This window comes from Bombus affinis, chromosome 17 (genome assembly GCF_024516045.1).
Source record: "Bombus affinis isolate iyBomAffi1 chromosome 17, iyBomAffi1.2, whole genome shotgun sequence".
NCBI lineage: Eukaryota > Metazoa > Arthropoda > Insecta > Hymenoptera > Apidae > Bombus > Bombus affinis.
This window is the reverse complement of record NC_066360.1, coordinates 1,428,358-1,444,868: the sequence shown is the minus strand read 5'-3', so window position 1 is coordinate 1,444,868 and position 16,511 is coordinate 1,428,358. Positions and strand designations below refer to the sequence as shown.

Below are 16,511 nucleotides of genomic sequence, written 5' to 3'. Positions count from 1 at the left end.
GAATAAAATGCACAATCTATCCTTCCAAAATAACCGTAGTAGTAGAGCACGCGAGATTTTAGAATTAGTACATAAATGGACCTCATAATAATACCGGGTATGAAGGGTCAAAATATTTCTCAACATTTATAGACGACTACAGTAAGTGCGCATTGATTTATACTTTGAAATCAAAAGGTGAAGTTTATAATTGTTTCCTTGATTATAGTTGATTTTTTGATTATATTTGTTTCCTTGATTATATGAACAAAGTTGAAAATATTACTGGTAAGAAGATAAAGAGTCTAAGATGCAATAACGGAAAAGAATATATGAACAAAGACATGTACAATCTAATAACGGGAAAGGAAATTTTCGTAGAACCACGCTCACCTTATGTTCACGAGTTAAATGGAACAGCTGTGCGCTACAATAGAACAATCATCAATTCTGCTAGATGCTTATTACATGATTCAAAGCTGAATATTAAATATTCACAGGAAATAGTTAGAGCCGCGGCGTACTTAAAAAATAGAAACATTACGAACGCATATGAAAAGAAAACACCATTTGAAATATTTCTTAAAATGAAACCGAATATAAATAATTTAAGATTGTACGGAAGTAGAGTTTTCGTAAGAATACCTGAAATTAAAAGAAATTCGAAATGAGACAGAAAAGCAGACACTGGAATACTTGTAGGTTATGAGAACTTTGGATATAGAAACTTAGTTAATAAAAAAATTATAATTGCAAGACACGTAGTATTTATAGGTGAAGGTGAGAATTTAGTATGACTTCAAGGAGAGGATGAATCAGATAATGAAACGGAAAAAGATTTTGACGAATATTCTGATTCAAACAAAATTCATGAAAGTGAAATAAATGACTAAAAAGTCGAGGAGGTTGTAATAAAAATGGACAGATATTTAAGTAACGAATCAGAAGGGAAACTTGAGGACATAGAAAATAATTAGAGAATGTCAGGACGGGAAAGAAAGAAACCTCGAAGATATGGCCAAACGAGCTCATATTTCATTTATGTGAATATAGTTAGCGCAGACAGTCCTAAAACCTATGAAGAAGCTTTAAATGGAGATGACAGCGATGCATGGAAAGAAGCAATGGATCGAGAAATGAATTGTTTAATCAAAAACAAAATCTGGCAATTAGTAGAGAAACCAAAAGACAAAACAATATTAGATTTGTAATGAATATATACGAACAAATCTGATAATCGTAAGAAAGAGCAACTAGTTGTTCGAGGCTTCCAACAAAAGGAAATACTGGAAGATTTATACTCTCTAGTGGCAAAAATGCAAACGTTGAAACTATTATTATCTTATTGTTGTCAATATGGTTTGATGATTATGCAAATGGATGTAGAAACAGTATTCCTGAACAGAACTATAAAGTCGGAAGTATTTGTAAAACAACCTATGGGTTACGACGATAAAAGCGGAAAAGCATGTAAATTATCAAAGGCGTTATATGGATTGCGTGAAAGTTCAAGAGCTTTGTATAAATGTTTCGACGAGTATATGAAACAATTAGGATTTCAAAGAAGTGAGAGTGATTATTGTCAGTACATGAAATGTGAGAGTGATGATGTTATATACTTAATTCTATTCGTAGACGACTTATTAATATGTAGAAAAAACAAAAGAAAAATTGATGAAGTTAAAAACAAATTGTCCAACAAATTTGCGATGAGTGACTTAGGTGAAGTAAAGACTTACTTAGGAATAAACATTGAATACGATCATAAGAGATTAGACCAAAGTAGTTACATAGAGTCATTAGCGAGACAATGTAATATAGAAAATAGTGTAGCAGCACTCGACAGCAAACTTCCCAACGGTTTCTGTCCTGTGGCTCGCTACACAAAGACTCTACCCTTCGAACAAGATGATTGCCAGATGTCGATACATTCTCACCGAATATTTGCAGCTAGCCTAAGGACCCGCTATAAATCTTAGGATTCATGTAGCTAAGGTTCTCTAAAGGGACAAATAGTCTTTGTCTCAACAGTTCCTACACATACCACCCACTACGGGAAAACACAGGAAATCTGCTTTTTCTCACGTACGACGCTCCTCGCTAGCAACTTTCTCTCAAGGGCAGTTAACATCCCTTTCCAACCACCAACTCAAAATTTAGCCAATTAACAGCGACGTCCATTTCCCTCACTTTCTGAACTAACACTTTTCTTAACGAATCCGATGATTCCGTATCCTTAGACACACCCAATCACAGTTTTCCTAAGGAGCATCATCGCGACACAAATTCATTCTGTCGTGAGCCGCGAGACGAGTTGGAAGACGCCTATCTGAATTGTTCGTCCGCAGTCGTACGTAATAGCGAATCTGAATTTCTCGACATCTGGTGCAATCGTCTCGACTCGAACCACCGCGAAGAGTATCGCGCCGAGCTTGAACTTGTAATCGCGAACCGATAATTGTACCGCGCTTCCGGCGCGCGAGTGTATACCATGAATATAAGCAAATAAATAGTTATTGTTGAACAATAGTTATTGTTGAAATATCGAGCGATTCATCTACACCTATCACCAACATCACCTCAATAGTAAACTATATTTTGCACCAATGGAACAAAACGTAAGTTTAGACGATAGAACATATAGAAATCTTATGGGAGCTTTACTCTATATTAGATACGATAGAACATATAGAAATCTTATGGGAGCTTTACTGTATATTAGTACTGGAACAAGATTAAACGTTAGCTATAGCGTAAACTATTTAAGTCTATTTCAAAATAGTTACGACCGGATTCATTATAAATATGCATTGAGAATTCTAAAATACTTAATTTAACTCGAAAATTAAAATTAACTTATAAAAAAAATTTGTTGTTATTTTATATTTTAGAGGTAGGATCGCGTTAGTTATTATTATATTATGTGGATAATAAATCCACACTTTTCGGAGCAGAAAAAACTTTATTGCACACACACTTGGAAGGAACACGAACGAATGAAATCAGTCGATCAGGTCTATCGACTGTGTCTAGTAATAACTTCTAGTTACTGCTTTTGTAACTAGCCGTCAGCATATAGATGGCGAGCGAGAACTCACGTTGTTGTTTTCAACAAAATTTGAATGCTGAAGTTATATTATTTGTAAAGTTTTTCGTCTGTAACGTATGATATCAAAACATTACGAGCCCAAAATATGCGACTTGCTGGAAATAAGTCACGATATCGTAGATGCTTTTATAGAACCAAGAAAAACTATTCCAAACTAACGGTCACTCGGTGGTGTTCCGAAACTGGTTTGAAATTGGCCCAAGGCAAGACGGAGGTGATTCTATTTACCGGAAAGAGTATTCCAAGGTAATGGATATCAATATGGGAAACTACCTGTTGATGATTAAACAGGAGGTTAGGTATCTTAGAGTGTAATAGGACAATAATAAAAAATTCTCATTACATCTAGAAAAGGTCTGTGGCATGGTTGATAGCCTAATAGCAGCGATTAGGACATTGTTGCCGAACGTCAATGGGCCTACTGACTCAGTTAGAAAACTCTATTACGGAGTGTGGGAATCGGTAGTGCTTTATGCTACACCGGTATGAGTCAAAGCCCTAACAATACAGAAAAACAAGAACATTCCGAAGATGTCGATAATGATCGAAGAAAAGATGGAGGGAAGAGTGGCAGAGAGGATATTACAGAGAGGATAGTTGGACCAGAAAGCTGATTGGCTGCTTATAAGACTAATAAAAGGAACATCGATCACTATATCATACAGATCTTGAGTGGACATGGAATATTCAATGAATATAGGAGAACGATTGGGGAAGAGGCACACACAAGATGCTGGGATTGTGATGCCGAAGGTGATGATGCAGAGCATACGTTGTTCAATTGCTCCAGATGGATCAATAAAAGGACATTGTTGGAAAATTACGTAGGCGAAATACTTTTTTCTTTATTATTTTATTTTTACGTGGGGAAATCCTCTCGGACACCCTGCCCCCTTCTGGGTGGCGACCGGGTAGTGTCGGACTCAAACCAACTAAAACCCCACGGTGGTCTTCCTGACGCTTCGCAGCAGTGGCCCGGGTTCTTTTGCGAAATCCTGCCGAGACACTTCTTCGTCTTCTCCCTATTTGTTGTTAAGGGAGGCGTCCTTGTCTTGACTTGGGCCGCTAGGGAGGGAGGGGGGGACCACAAACCCCCTAACACCTCTACCCCGTACCGTCGTGCAAGTTCGGGAGGGCCCAGACCCTCCTCGGCATGACGGCTCCTTAAACGCACCTAGGGCGGCAGTGGTGGTGGTTCCGCAACCCTGCGGCGTGCAGGGTCCCTTGGGTACGGCAGCCTGACAGGATCCTGTCTCTTCTTCCTATCCCGCTCCGTTCACTCCTTCACGCGCATAACTTGCTCGCAGTAGGAGCGAACGGCGATGAACTCCTGGTGCCCCTTCAGCAACGCCCCGACGACGGCCTCGGGGGACAAACTCTCGCCGATGGCGAGTAACAAGATACGACGCGGTTCTTCCCATGCTGGACAGAATTCCAGAGTGTGCTGCGCCGTGTCTTCCTCTTCCTTGCAGTGGTGACAGATGGGTGTCGCTTCCCTCCGAATCCTTAGCAGGAACTCGCCGAATACTCCGTGGCCGGTGAGCATTTGCGTCGTCCAGTAGGTGAGCGAAACTCCGCCTCGGTCCCTCCAAGCCTTCCAGTTGGGAAGGATGGCTCGAACGCCTCGGTGTGGCCGCACAGCATCATCCTCGAGCAGCCGAGAGCGCCATCGCTCCCAGATCTCTAGATTCGCCTCCATCCGGACGTCCTGGGTCGGCCGGCAGGCGATGGACGGCGTAAGCCCGCCCAAGCCCAGGTCCCTCAGGTGTTCGTACACCCGTCGGAGCGCAAGGGCCTGTAACTCGTACGGTGGGGATGCCGCCAGCACGAACGCCGACGCGTAGGATATGGTCCGATATCATCTCACTATGCGGATGGCGATCGTTCTTAGCAACCTCCTCAACAAGAGTAAGCTGCGATGACTCGCCATCAGGTCTTCGGTCCATACGGGGGCTCCGTAGAGGATTCTGGACCGGACCACTCCCTCGTATAGCCGGCGCACTCCGACGCCTGCTCCCCGGATGTTTGGCAGCAAACCGCATAAGGCGTTGGCTGCGGCTGTCACCCTTGGAACCAGGATCTCGAAATGCGGCCTGAAGGTCCATTGGCTGTCGATGATGAGACCCAGATAATTCATCTGGCATCTCACCGGGACTTCTTCCCCGTTGATGTTCACGGACAATCCAGGGGGAGGGGCTCCTCTACGGCGGCAGCCGAACTATATGGCCTCGGACTTGGCCGGCGACACGCTCAAACCGAGCATCTGGATGGCGCGCACCGCGCATGCCACGGCTGTTTCGGTGATGTTCATGGTCTCGTACCAGCGGCGTCTCCCGGCTAAGACCAAGGTGTTGTCGGCGTAACATAGCATGCCCGTCCCCGGGGGCATCGGGCATCGAAAGACCGAGTTGTAGGCCGTGATCCACAGGATAGGTCCCAGTACTGAGCCTTGTGGAACGCCACGCTCGACCGGCTTCCTCTCTTCTCCGTTCCTGCCGGTGTACGCGACCCACCTGTCGCTTAAATACGCTCGAATGGTCCGAACGAGATACGGCGGCACCTCCAGGTATTCCAGGGCTTCCACTATCCTGTCCCAGGGGATGGCGTTGGAGGCGTTCGCGACATCCAGGGAAACTGCCAACGCCACCCCGCCTCGGGAAACCACGTCTTCCGCCATGGACCTCACTCGCCTAACCGCGTCCACCGTCGAGCGACCTCGACGAAAGCCATACTGGCTGTCGTGCCATCCAGGCACTTGCTCTGACATGTGGGTCTTACGTAGGCGAAATACTGGCAACCAATAACGTAATCGACGTGGTTGTCAGTAGCGAGAAGAACTGGGCTAGATTCCAAGGGCTTTGCCGAAAGATAATGATAGCTCAATCAGATAGACAAGATCATGGAACATGGAGAGAAGAAGGGGAGGATTAACTAGAAGAAGATCATAATAAGATGAGAGGTACACTCAGTAAGAGTGTACTCTGACTAACCCTGAAGTAATGTCGAGAGGTGGTTCTAGGGTTCGTTCATGTACCGATAGAGGAGAGAGACAGAGGAGGAATTTTTAGTGGGTAGAGGCGCTATCATCTTGCCTCTTGTTTATTTATCTTAAATAAACAGTATTAGGAGAATTTTGCAAATCTAAATTATCCTAATCCTATCCTTTTCCTATTTTGGGGGCTCAGCCGGGATTGAAACCAGACAGAGAACGACGCGTTTAACGGAACTAGTTGTGCTGAAAAAAAAAGAGTTGAAAATGGCAAATTGTGAAGAGGAACAGTTTTCAAGTGAGGAAAATCTAACGCTGGAAGAATTAAGAAATAAGCTTGCACAGTTTAATCTACCAATATCTGGTGCAAGGTCGGTGTTGGTTGCCAGGCTAAATCGAGCATATGGACAACCAAGTCCTAAAGAGCCAGCAAACGGTAAAAAGACCACGGAGAAGCAAGGTTCAGGAGCAATACTAAAAACTAAGCGTGATCGAGATGAAGACGAAGATCTCGAGAAGCTTAGAACAAAAGAATTAAGAGAATGCCTTGCTAGTATGGGGCTAGAGAGGAGAGGAAGAAAAGCTGAACTACGTGTGAGACTACAGGCGGCGATGGAAGAAGAGAATACGTCGTCGGAAGAAGAGAGCGACGACGAAAGCGAAACTGAAGACGACGAAGAAGACGAAAGAGAAAGCAAAAGGAATGTGCGAGGTATATATCAAAAACCTGACAAATTCCGTAGGTATAAAACAGTAAGTTTTCAGGATGTCCAAGACGCCTTAGAAGTTTTTACAGGCGAAAATAACGAAAATATTAATCAATGGTTCGAGGCGTTCGAAGAAACTGCAAGCATGTGTAGGTGGACAAAAGAACAAAAGGTAATTTATGCAAAAAAGCTGATGAAAGGATCGGCAAAAATATTTGTGAATTATGAGTGCCATGCTAGAACTTGGCGTGAGTTAAAGGAAGGTCTGATAAGGAAGTTTTCGAAAAAATTTAACACTTGGCTAATACACCGCAAACTGCAGGAAACAAAAAAAGAAAGAGATGACGAAGGATGTACAGCGTACATGTACCGAATGCTTGGTATAGCCAGTCAAATGAATATGGAAGAAGCAGTAAAGATGAGGTACACCATAGATGGAATAAGAGACAAAGAATTCAATAAAACAATATTGTACGGGGCTAAATCGATAAAAGAGCTAAAAGAAAATCTCATCATCTATGAGGAACAAAAATCCAGTATAGCAGAGTCAACTATGAGACCGGTGAGAGCTAAGGACGATGGGAGATACAAGCTGTCGTAAAATGTAGCGAAGTATAAAAGGTGATAAATAACTGCGGTGATAAAGAACATGTAAGTGCAGGTTGCCCGAACAGATCGAGAGGTCCTAATTCTTTCAAGTGTAGAGAGTACGGACATATCGCATCGAGATGCAGCGATCTGGGTAAGTCCCCTAAAGAGGTTTACAATACGCAGAAGTCGCTGCGAGCGGATTGTAAAAGTGTTAGAATTGGAAATTTCGAACTGAGCGCGTTGATAGATACCGGTAGCGAATTAACCTTGATGCGGGCGGATCAACGTGCCAAAGTTGGAGCGCCCAAATTAATTCGGGAAATTATTGAGTTTCGCAGTATCGGATTCGAGAAAAATTTTACGCTCGGGAAATTTTCAACAGATATTATTATAGATGATGAGTTAAATCATATAACGGTGCATGTAGTTCCGAACACTATGATGCACCGTTCGTTGATAATAGGCACAGACTTCCTGGATACCGTTGAGATGAACAGGAAGGGGGGAGACATCTCCATTCGTAAAATAAAAGACGAAAACTCCGATGGGATTCCGGAAGTTTTTAAAGTAGACATAGAGACGGGAGCGCGTGGGGTAGATTTATCCCATGTCGAAAACGTGCACCATAAGCAGGCAGTAGAGAGCTTAATCCGAAATTATAGGTCACAGAAAACGAGCGAAGTATGAATCAAAATGAATATAATACTGCATGACGATATTCCAGTTTACGAAAGGCCGCGAAGACTATCTCCACAAGACAAGGTCGAGGTCGACAAACAGATCAAAATGTGGCTGGAGGACGGAATAATACGTCAATCACTTTCCGACTATGCCAGTCCGATCGTTTTGGTCAAAAAGAAAGATGGCTCGACTAGAATTTGCGTCGATTATAGACAACTAAATCGAAAAATAGTAAAAGATAGATACCCACTGCCCTTGATCGAAGACCAACTAGATTCGTTACAGGGCTCGAGGGTATTTAGTATGTTGGATCTTAAGAACGGATTTTTTCATGTTCCTGTTGGGGAAAGTAGCAGGAAGCATACGGCGTTCGTAGTCCCCACAGGCCAGTATGAATTCCTTAAGATGCCTTTTGGACTGTGTAATTCGCCAGCCGTCTTTCAGAAATATATAAACGCGGTTTTTAAAGAGTTGATCGCGACAGGGGTGGTGCTGACGTACATGGACGATCTGATTGTGCCGTCGACTGACTTTTCGAGTGGAATAGAAAAACTAAGCACAGTGCTGCGTGTCGCTAGCGAACACGGACTACTCGTAAACTGGAGTAAATGTCGATTCCTACAAACGAAAATAGAATATTTGGGCCACATCATCAAGGGCGGTAACATTCAAACGGCTGAATGCAAAACCAAGGCCATCGCTAATTTCCCGGAGCCCCGATGGGCTAGAGATGTTCAAAGTTTCCTGGGCTTAGCGGGCTATTTTAGGAAGTTTGTGCCCCGATATTATGTCATCGCGAGACCATTAACAGATCTGTTAAAGAAAAATGTCCCGTTCAGGTTCGTGTGGCGCGAGCGAGAAGCGTTCAAAAGCCTAAAAGCAGCGTTAAGCGAATAAAGCCAGTATTGAAGCTGTATCGTGCTGGAGCGGAAACTCAGCTGCATACGGATGCGTGCAGCGTGGCATACGGAGCGATCTTACTGCAACGCGACAGCGAGGACAACGTTTTTCACCCCGTGTATTACTCGGGCGGAAAGACTTCACCAGCTGAAGAGAAGTACACCAGTTACGAGCTTGAAGTCTTGGCCATCGCGAAGGCGCTGAAGAAATTCCGTGTCTACTTGCTCGGCATCCCATTCAAAATCGTTACAGATTGTCGGGCGTTCGCATTAACAATGCAGAAGAAGGACTTGTGCGTGCGTGTCGCGAGGTGGGCGATCCTCCTAGAGGAGTTCGATTATAAGGTGGAGCATAGGCCCGGGACCAGTATGATGCATGTCGATGCGTTGAGTCGAAATCCCCTACCCGAGGGCATGCTAATAGACGATGACGAACGAGGGATAGTCGTACGTTTGAGAGAAGCGCAGTTGCAAGAGCATGACCTGCGACGGATCCGAGACAACATCAAACAGCACGAGGCCGACGGGTACATCTTAAAAAACGAACTTTTTTATCGAGAAATAGAAGACACACCGCTATTGGTCGTGCCGAAGTCGATGCAAACCCAAGTGGTCCGACGGGCTCACGAACGTGGCCATTTCGGCGTCACCAAAACAGAGGCGTTGGTAAAAAGAGACTACTGGTTCCAGGGAATGCGGGAGAAAGTGGAAAGGGTGGTGCAGAGTTGCATTGACTGTATCCTTGCGGAGAGAAAGCAAGGGAAGAAGGAAGGGTTGCTGAATACCATCGACAAGGGAGAGTTGCCCTTCGACACCTATCACGTCGACCATATTCGACCGTTACCCGCTACAAAGAAAAGCTACTGGCATATCTTCGTAGTGATCGATGCTTTCACCAAGTTCGTCTGGCTGTACCCTACCAAATCAACGGGTTCTGCAGAAGTTATCAGTCGCTTAGAAAAACAGTCTGTGTGCTTTGGGAATCCGCGAAGGATCTCTGACCGTGGGACGGCGTTTAAAGCTGGCGTTTTCGAGGACTATTGTAATAAGGAAGGCACAGAGCATGTACGAACTACTACTGGAATTCCGCAGGCCAACGGTCAGGTAGAAAGAGTGAATCGGACACTTATCCTGTTGTTGACGAAACTATCTGCACCAACACCAGGCGAGTGGTTCAAGCACCTGGAGAAAACTCAAAAATACCTCAACGCAACTCCCAGCAGAAGCACTAGCGTTACTCCGTTCCAGTTGTTGTTCGGCACGCAAATAATAATGCGGGATGATCCGCAGATGAGGCAGCTGGTTGAAGATGAATGGGCCGCAATGTTCCACAAAGAGCGGGATCAATTGCATGAAATAGCAAGGAGACGGATCGAGGAGCTTGAAACCCGCAATAAACAAACGTTCAAAAAGATTTTTGCGTTTAGTTCAAGTTGAACATTTATCGTTCTCTGTCCAATTAATATCTGTTATATTTATTTATCTTAAATAAATAGTATTAGGAGAATTTTACAAATCTAAATTATCCTAATCCTATCCTTTCCGATACTACAGTTATGTTTAGCGATTTTTCAGAAACGGCTTGATCAATCGGGATGACACTCTTTGCTCCTTGTAAGACATAACTTCCCGTTGGTTCAGTTACAAAATATTTTTCATTTGTTTTTTGTATACTATCTTCTTTTTTTTGGCAAAAATTCAATTTTTATGTACACAAAATTCATGAGTTTGTAGCGGTACTCGTCGGTAAAATTCATAACGGTTTTCGCCCAGAGAATCCGCTACACAAGAAATCGTGTTTACCGAAAGACGAGTTTATTATAGATCCGACAACCTTAGGCGGTTACCGATCGTTAATCCAAATCCGTCGTTTTTGCCGTGATCATAGGCCCTCCAGTCAGCTACCCGAAAAGCCAACAATTGTAAACAAGGTCGAGAGCTCAGCGTCCGTTGGGATGTTTCGAGAACATCTTCGAAATTCAAATCCCAACGCCTTTCGTCAACTCCGACGCATATAAATATAGCGAACAGGGTAGCGAGGCATTCTTAGTTATCGAGAGACACGAGCAGTAGCAGTTAAGCGATACTTCTTTGCGCCGATCTATTAGTGACCGCGAATCGAGACAACAAGTGTATTGCACGACTAGTGTACGCATTGGGTATATTCTAATAAATTACGTAGTCAGGTATACTCTGGTGTTTGTAAAAACTAATCACTACCTAATCACCTCAACTGGTGACCCCGACGTGATTTTTAGTGTAAGAGGTGACAGTGATAGGCTAGTCACAGTGTGAATATTATAGTCCGCAACTCACACGGATGGAAAAGGAGAGCAAACCAACTCCAGCCGGCGCATCGTTCCGCGTGCCGCCCTTTATGCCTACGAAGACCGGGATCTGGTTTTCTATTTTGGAGAAATATTTCGGCGTAGCCGGCATCAGCTACGACGATGAGAAACCCTTAGCCCTCATGGGATTCCTCGACCCACATTACCTCGCGAAGATAGAGGACACAGTGACCAACCTCCCCGCCACAGGCCAGTACGACAAATTGAAGAGCGAGCCGATCCGCGCCCTGACCGAATCGGACAGCGCCAAAGTCGAAAGGTTAGTCGAACGGGAAGAGATGGGCGACAGAAAGCCCTCGCAATTTTATGATGATTTAAAGAAATTAGCCAGCCCTCTCGCGTCCGATGAATTCATCATCAACTTGTCTAGGAATCGCCTCCCAGACCGTATCAGGGAAGTCCTGGGTGCAGTGGACGATACGAGCATCGAGAAACTGACCAGGACCGCGGATAAAATCGACGAGGCGTATAACCGTAACGGGCTGCGCGCTCACAAGGTGGTCACAATCGCCGAGCCACCGGCACCACACGAAGACAAAAGCGACGCACTGGCCGCCGAGGTCAGCAGACTGCGAGAAGAAATTAAGGCTATGAAAATCGGCGGATATCGTCAACCACGAAGACGCTCGAATTCTCTCACTCGACCCCGCCACCGTTCGCGTTCGCGAGACAACCCGCGCCAGGACGGAATTTGCTTCTATCATGCGAGATTCGGCGATCGCGCCATGAAATGTACCATCCCTTGTAAGTGGAAGTCGGGAAACGACCCCAACCGTCCGTAAAAGCGGCAGACGACAACGGCTTGGGATCTCGCCGCATCTTTATTTTGGACCAGAGAACGAAAACTTCGTTCTTAGTTGACACCGGTGCCGATATCAGCGTTTATCCCCGAAGCAGGCTATCTAGGGACGTAAAGAAACAGCGTACGAACTATTCGCTGCCAATGGGACGCGCATCGCAACGTACGGCACTTTAGCGATGGAGCTGAACCTGTCCCTTAGACGTGCCTTCAAATGGCACTTCACGGTCGCCGATGTGCAAACCCCCATCATCGGCCTAGACTTCCTAAGTCATTACGGGTTGCCTGTGGATCCAAGAAAAAGACGACTTCTCGACACAACAACCCAGCTATCGACCAAGGGATACGCCGCCAACTGCGAACAGCGTATGATTAAGACCGTAAATGGGGAATCGGTCTACCATCAATTGTTGGTGAAATTTCCAGATCTAACGCGCCCACCGGCCTTTGGGTGAGAGAAAATCCGGCACGGCGTGGAGCACCACATTGAAACCACACCCGGCCCGCCCGTATATTGCAAACCCCGCCGGCTCGCACCGGACCGTCTCAAGCAAATCAAGGCGGAATTTGCAACACTGATCGAGCAAGGAGTCATGCGCCCATCGAAGAGTTCCTGGGCATCTCCACTGCACGTCGTCCCAAAGAAGTCAAGTCCCCAAGAATGGAAGTCTGCGACCTTGCGGTGACTACAGGGCGCTGAACGCTCGCACTGTACCCGACAGGTACTCTCCACCGCACATACAAGACTTCGCGCAGCATTTACACGGTAGGCGAATATTCTCTAAAATTGAGTTAGTGCGCGCCTACCATCAAATCCCAATCGCGCCTGAGGACGTTAAAAAACCGCGATTTCGACACCATTCGGCCTTTTCGAGGCAACCAACATGATGTTTGGGCTTCGAAACGCCGCGCAAACGTGTCAACGATTTGTCGACGAAATCACGCGAGGCTTAGAATTCGTTTACGCGTACGTAGATGACTTCTTGGTAGCTTCGGAAACCGAGGAACAGCACCGCGAGCACTTGCGGATTTTGTTCGAACGTCTAAACCAGTACGACGTAGTAATCAACCTCGCAAAGTGCGAGTTCGGCGTTGACGAAATAGCCTTCCTAGGCCATACGGTAAACGCACAGGGAATAAAACCGCTCGCCGATCGAGTTAAAGCCATAAATGAAGCATCGCTCCCCGCGAACATCAAGGCACTACGCAGATACCGAGGTATGATTAACTTTTGCCGGCGTTTCATACCGGGGGCAGCTAAAATTTTACAACCCCTCTACGATTTGCTACAATTGGCGAAAAAGGGCAACATGTCCATTACCTGGTCGGAGGAAGCCAAAACGAGCTTCAGCGAGTCAAAACGCGCCCTAGCTAACGCTACGATGTTAGCGCATCCTATACCTGGCGCGCCCATCAGCCTCGCTGTAGACGCATCCGACTTTGCAATAGGAGCGGTGTTGCAGCAACGCGCGAATGACACTTAGCAACCGTTGGGTTTCTTAACTAAACCCTTAAATTCCGCGCAGCGAAAATATAGCGCGTATGATCGCGAATTGCTCGCTATGTATACCGCGGTCAAGCGAATTAGACACGCCGTAGAGGGGAGGAATTTTATTATTTTCACAGACCCTCACTTATGCGTTCAGTCAAAATCCCGACAAGTGTTCGCCGCAACAATTCCGGCAGCTAGATTATATCGGTCAGTTCACGACCGATATAAGGTATATAAAAGGGCTGAATAACAACGTAGCCGATGTCCTATCTCGCATCGAAGCCATAGGAAAATCCGTGGATCACAAAACTCTCGCCGCTGCGCAAGAAAACGATGAGGAACTCCGCGACATCATTAACTCCGATACATCCGCGTTGCAGCTTAAGAAAATTCGTTTTCCGGATTACGACGTAGAAATATATTGCGACGTATCGGGCGACATCGTACGTCCATATTTACCGGGATCCTTGCGGCGTAGCGTATTTAATTCGCTCCACGGACTTTCCCCTCCTGGGATACGCGCGACCCAAAAACTCGTAAAATCGCGTTTTGTTTGGCCGGCGCTAAACAAAGATTGCCAAACATGGACACGGCAATGCATCCCGTGTCAACAATGTAAAATAACGAGACACGTATCAACGCCGACCGGAACATTCGGAGTGCTCGCAGGACGATTCGAGCATATACATTTAGACATTATCGTCATGCAATACTCACAAGGCTTCCGATATTGTCTAACATGTATCGACCGTTTTTCACGTTGGCCCGAAGCGATTCCAATACCAGATATGGAAGCAACGACCGTTGCCTCGGCTCTTCTTTCCACATGGATAGCGAGTTTTGGCGTCCCAGCAAAAATAACTGTTGAAGTGGTCACCACTTCAACACCCTCCCTAAAACTATACATCCCTACAAACAATTATATCTTAATATTTTTCTAACTCTTGTAAATATCTGAACCTTGATTTTGTCAATGTCTTCACAAATACATTTGCCAGCTGCCTTTCTCTTTTCCATTCAAATTAATTTATTACTAAAAAAAACTAGAGGACTAAACAGATCATGTAGAATTTTTTTTTTTTTTTTTTTTAGAAGTGATAGTCACTTCGACACCCTCCCTAAAAACTCTACATCTCTATAAACAATTACCTCTTAACATCTTTTTTATTTTTCAAACCTAACTTTTGTCTTAAATATTCAAATCTTAGTTTTGGCAACGCTTTTGTACATATATCTGCCAGTTGCTCTTCACTTGTTACATATGTTACATCAATTTCGCCTCTATTGTATAAATCTCGCAAAAAGTGGTATCTTACATCAATATGCTTACTTCTTTGATGGAATTCAGGATTTTTAATTAATTTTACGGCACTAGTATTATCTACACATAGCGTATACTTAAATATCTCTATTTTGCATTCGAGAAATATTTTCTTTAGCCACATAATTTCTTTCTTTTCGGATCTCATCGCTTCGTTAAAATACACTGGTAATTTTTTCGCTACGTACGTTACTGGGTTACCATAAAAATCGGTTCGCTTGATCTTATCTCTATCTCTCACTTGTCTCACATTCTCGCTAGTTATAAAAGGTTGTTTTTCAGTTTCACTCTCTGCACTTTCATACGTACATACTCTATCGCTCTGTGCACGCACACCTTCGCGCTCGACAATTTTCGGTAAACTTAAATTAACGAATTTTTCAGTTTCTCGTTCGGGCTTGAATATTATGTCACGGCTTAATATTACATTTCTTACGGTCGGCACGTACACTCGATACCCTCGTCCGTCATCTAGATAGCCTACCAAATATCCTTTGTTAGCCTTTCTGTCCAATTTCCTTCTCTTTTCCGCAGGTATGTGTGCAAAGCATTCAGTACCGAAAACTCTAAACTTTTCTACATCTGGCGATTTCCCGTACCACAGTTCATATGGTGTTTTCTTGTCTTGTCTTGTCGGCCCGGTCTTATTTATGACATGCACTGCAGTGTTCATGGCTTCGGCCCATAAAAACAGCGGTAGATTAGATTTCGAATATAACATCGACCGTCCTGCTTCTACTATTGTTCTATTTTCTCTTTCTGCGACGCCATTCTGTTCAGGAGTGTATGAAACCTTAATCGTATGCTTAATTCCCTGACTTCTTAAAATTCTTTAACTTCTTTATTTTTTAATTCTTTCCCTCCATCACTATGAATTTCTTTGATCTTATCATTGAATTGGTTTTCGACTTCTAGGCAAAACGTTTTTAACTTTTCGATTACTTCTGACTTATGTCGTAAGAAGTAAATCTTTGTGAATTTGGAAAAATCATCTTTAAACGCAAGAAAATACAATTTCTTGCCTAATGACTCGACTTCCATAGGTCCACATACATCCGTATAAATAATTTCGCGAGGTTTAGTCGCACGCTTGGTTTTCTCGTGAAAACTCGATCTATGGTGTTTCCCGTACGCGCAACCTTCACAGAAAAAGTTACTATCCTCTACAACTTTTATATTCGAATTCTTTAAAAATTCCTTAACGTGTCTGATGTTTTGATGACATAGCCGTTCGTGCCATAACTGCAGTGTGTCCGCGTTTGACTCCGCTCTATTGCTAAGATTACAAACTGACGGTATGATAACTCGCATATCGACCTTATATAAATTTCCGATAACAGAACCCCTTGCTATTATTTTCTAATTCTGTAAAAACATACAGTTTATCCCTTTCCTTAAGATACAGAAATCTATGCCTCTTCTTGCAACGGATCTAATGGAAAATAGATTTCTTTTCATACCTGGTACATACAATACATCGTTCATTGTACATGCTACCCATTTGCCGTCCACAAAAGTCTCTACCTTGATTTTTCCTTTGCCGTACGCATCCATGAACGTACCATCGCCGATTTCTATCTTTACCGTGTTATCGAA

The 16,511-nt window shown here is 44.3% G+C and overlaps 1 protein-coding gene across 1 annotated transcript; it reads left to right on the top strand.

Moving 5' to 3' along the window:
* Positions 1–5,609: 5,609 nt before the first annotated feature.
* On the top strand, positions 5,610–7,763 carry LOC126926085 (uncharacterized). The gene has a single exon (XM_050742206.1). It carries the CDS (start codon positions 6,345–6,347, stop codon positions 7,383–7,385), a length of 1,041 nt encoding a protein of 346 aa, XP_050598163.1. The 5' UTR covers positions 5,610–6,344; the 3' UTR covers positions 7,386–7,763.
* Positions 7,764–16,511: the final 8,748 nt, after the last annotated feature.

What these genes read in the sequence shown, in the direction of transcription:
- LOC126926085 (XM_050742206.1), top strand. Translation starts at nt 6,345, where the DNA reads ATGGCAAATTGTGAAGAGGAACAGTTTTCAAGTGAGGAAAATCTAACG.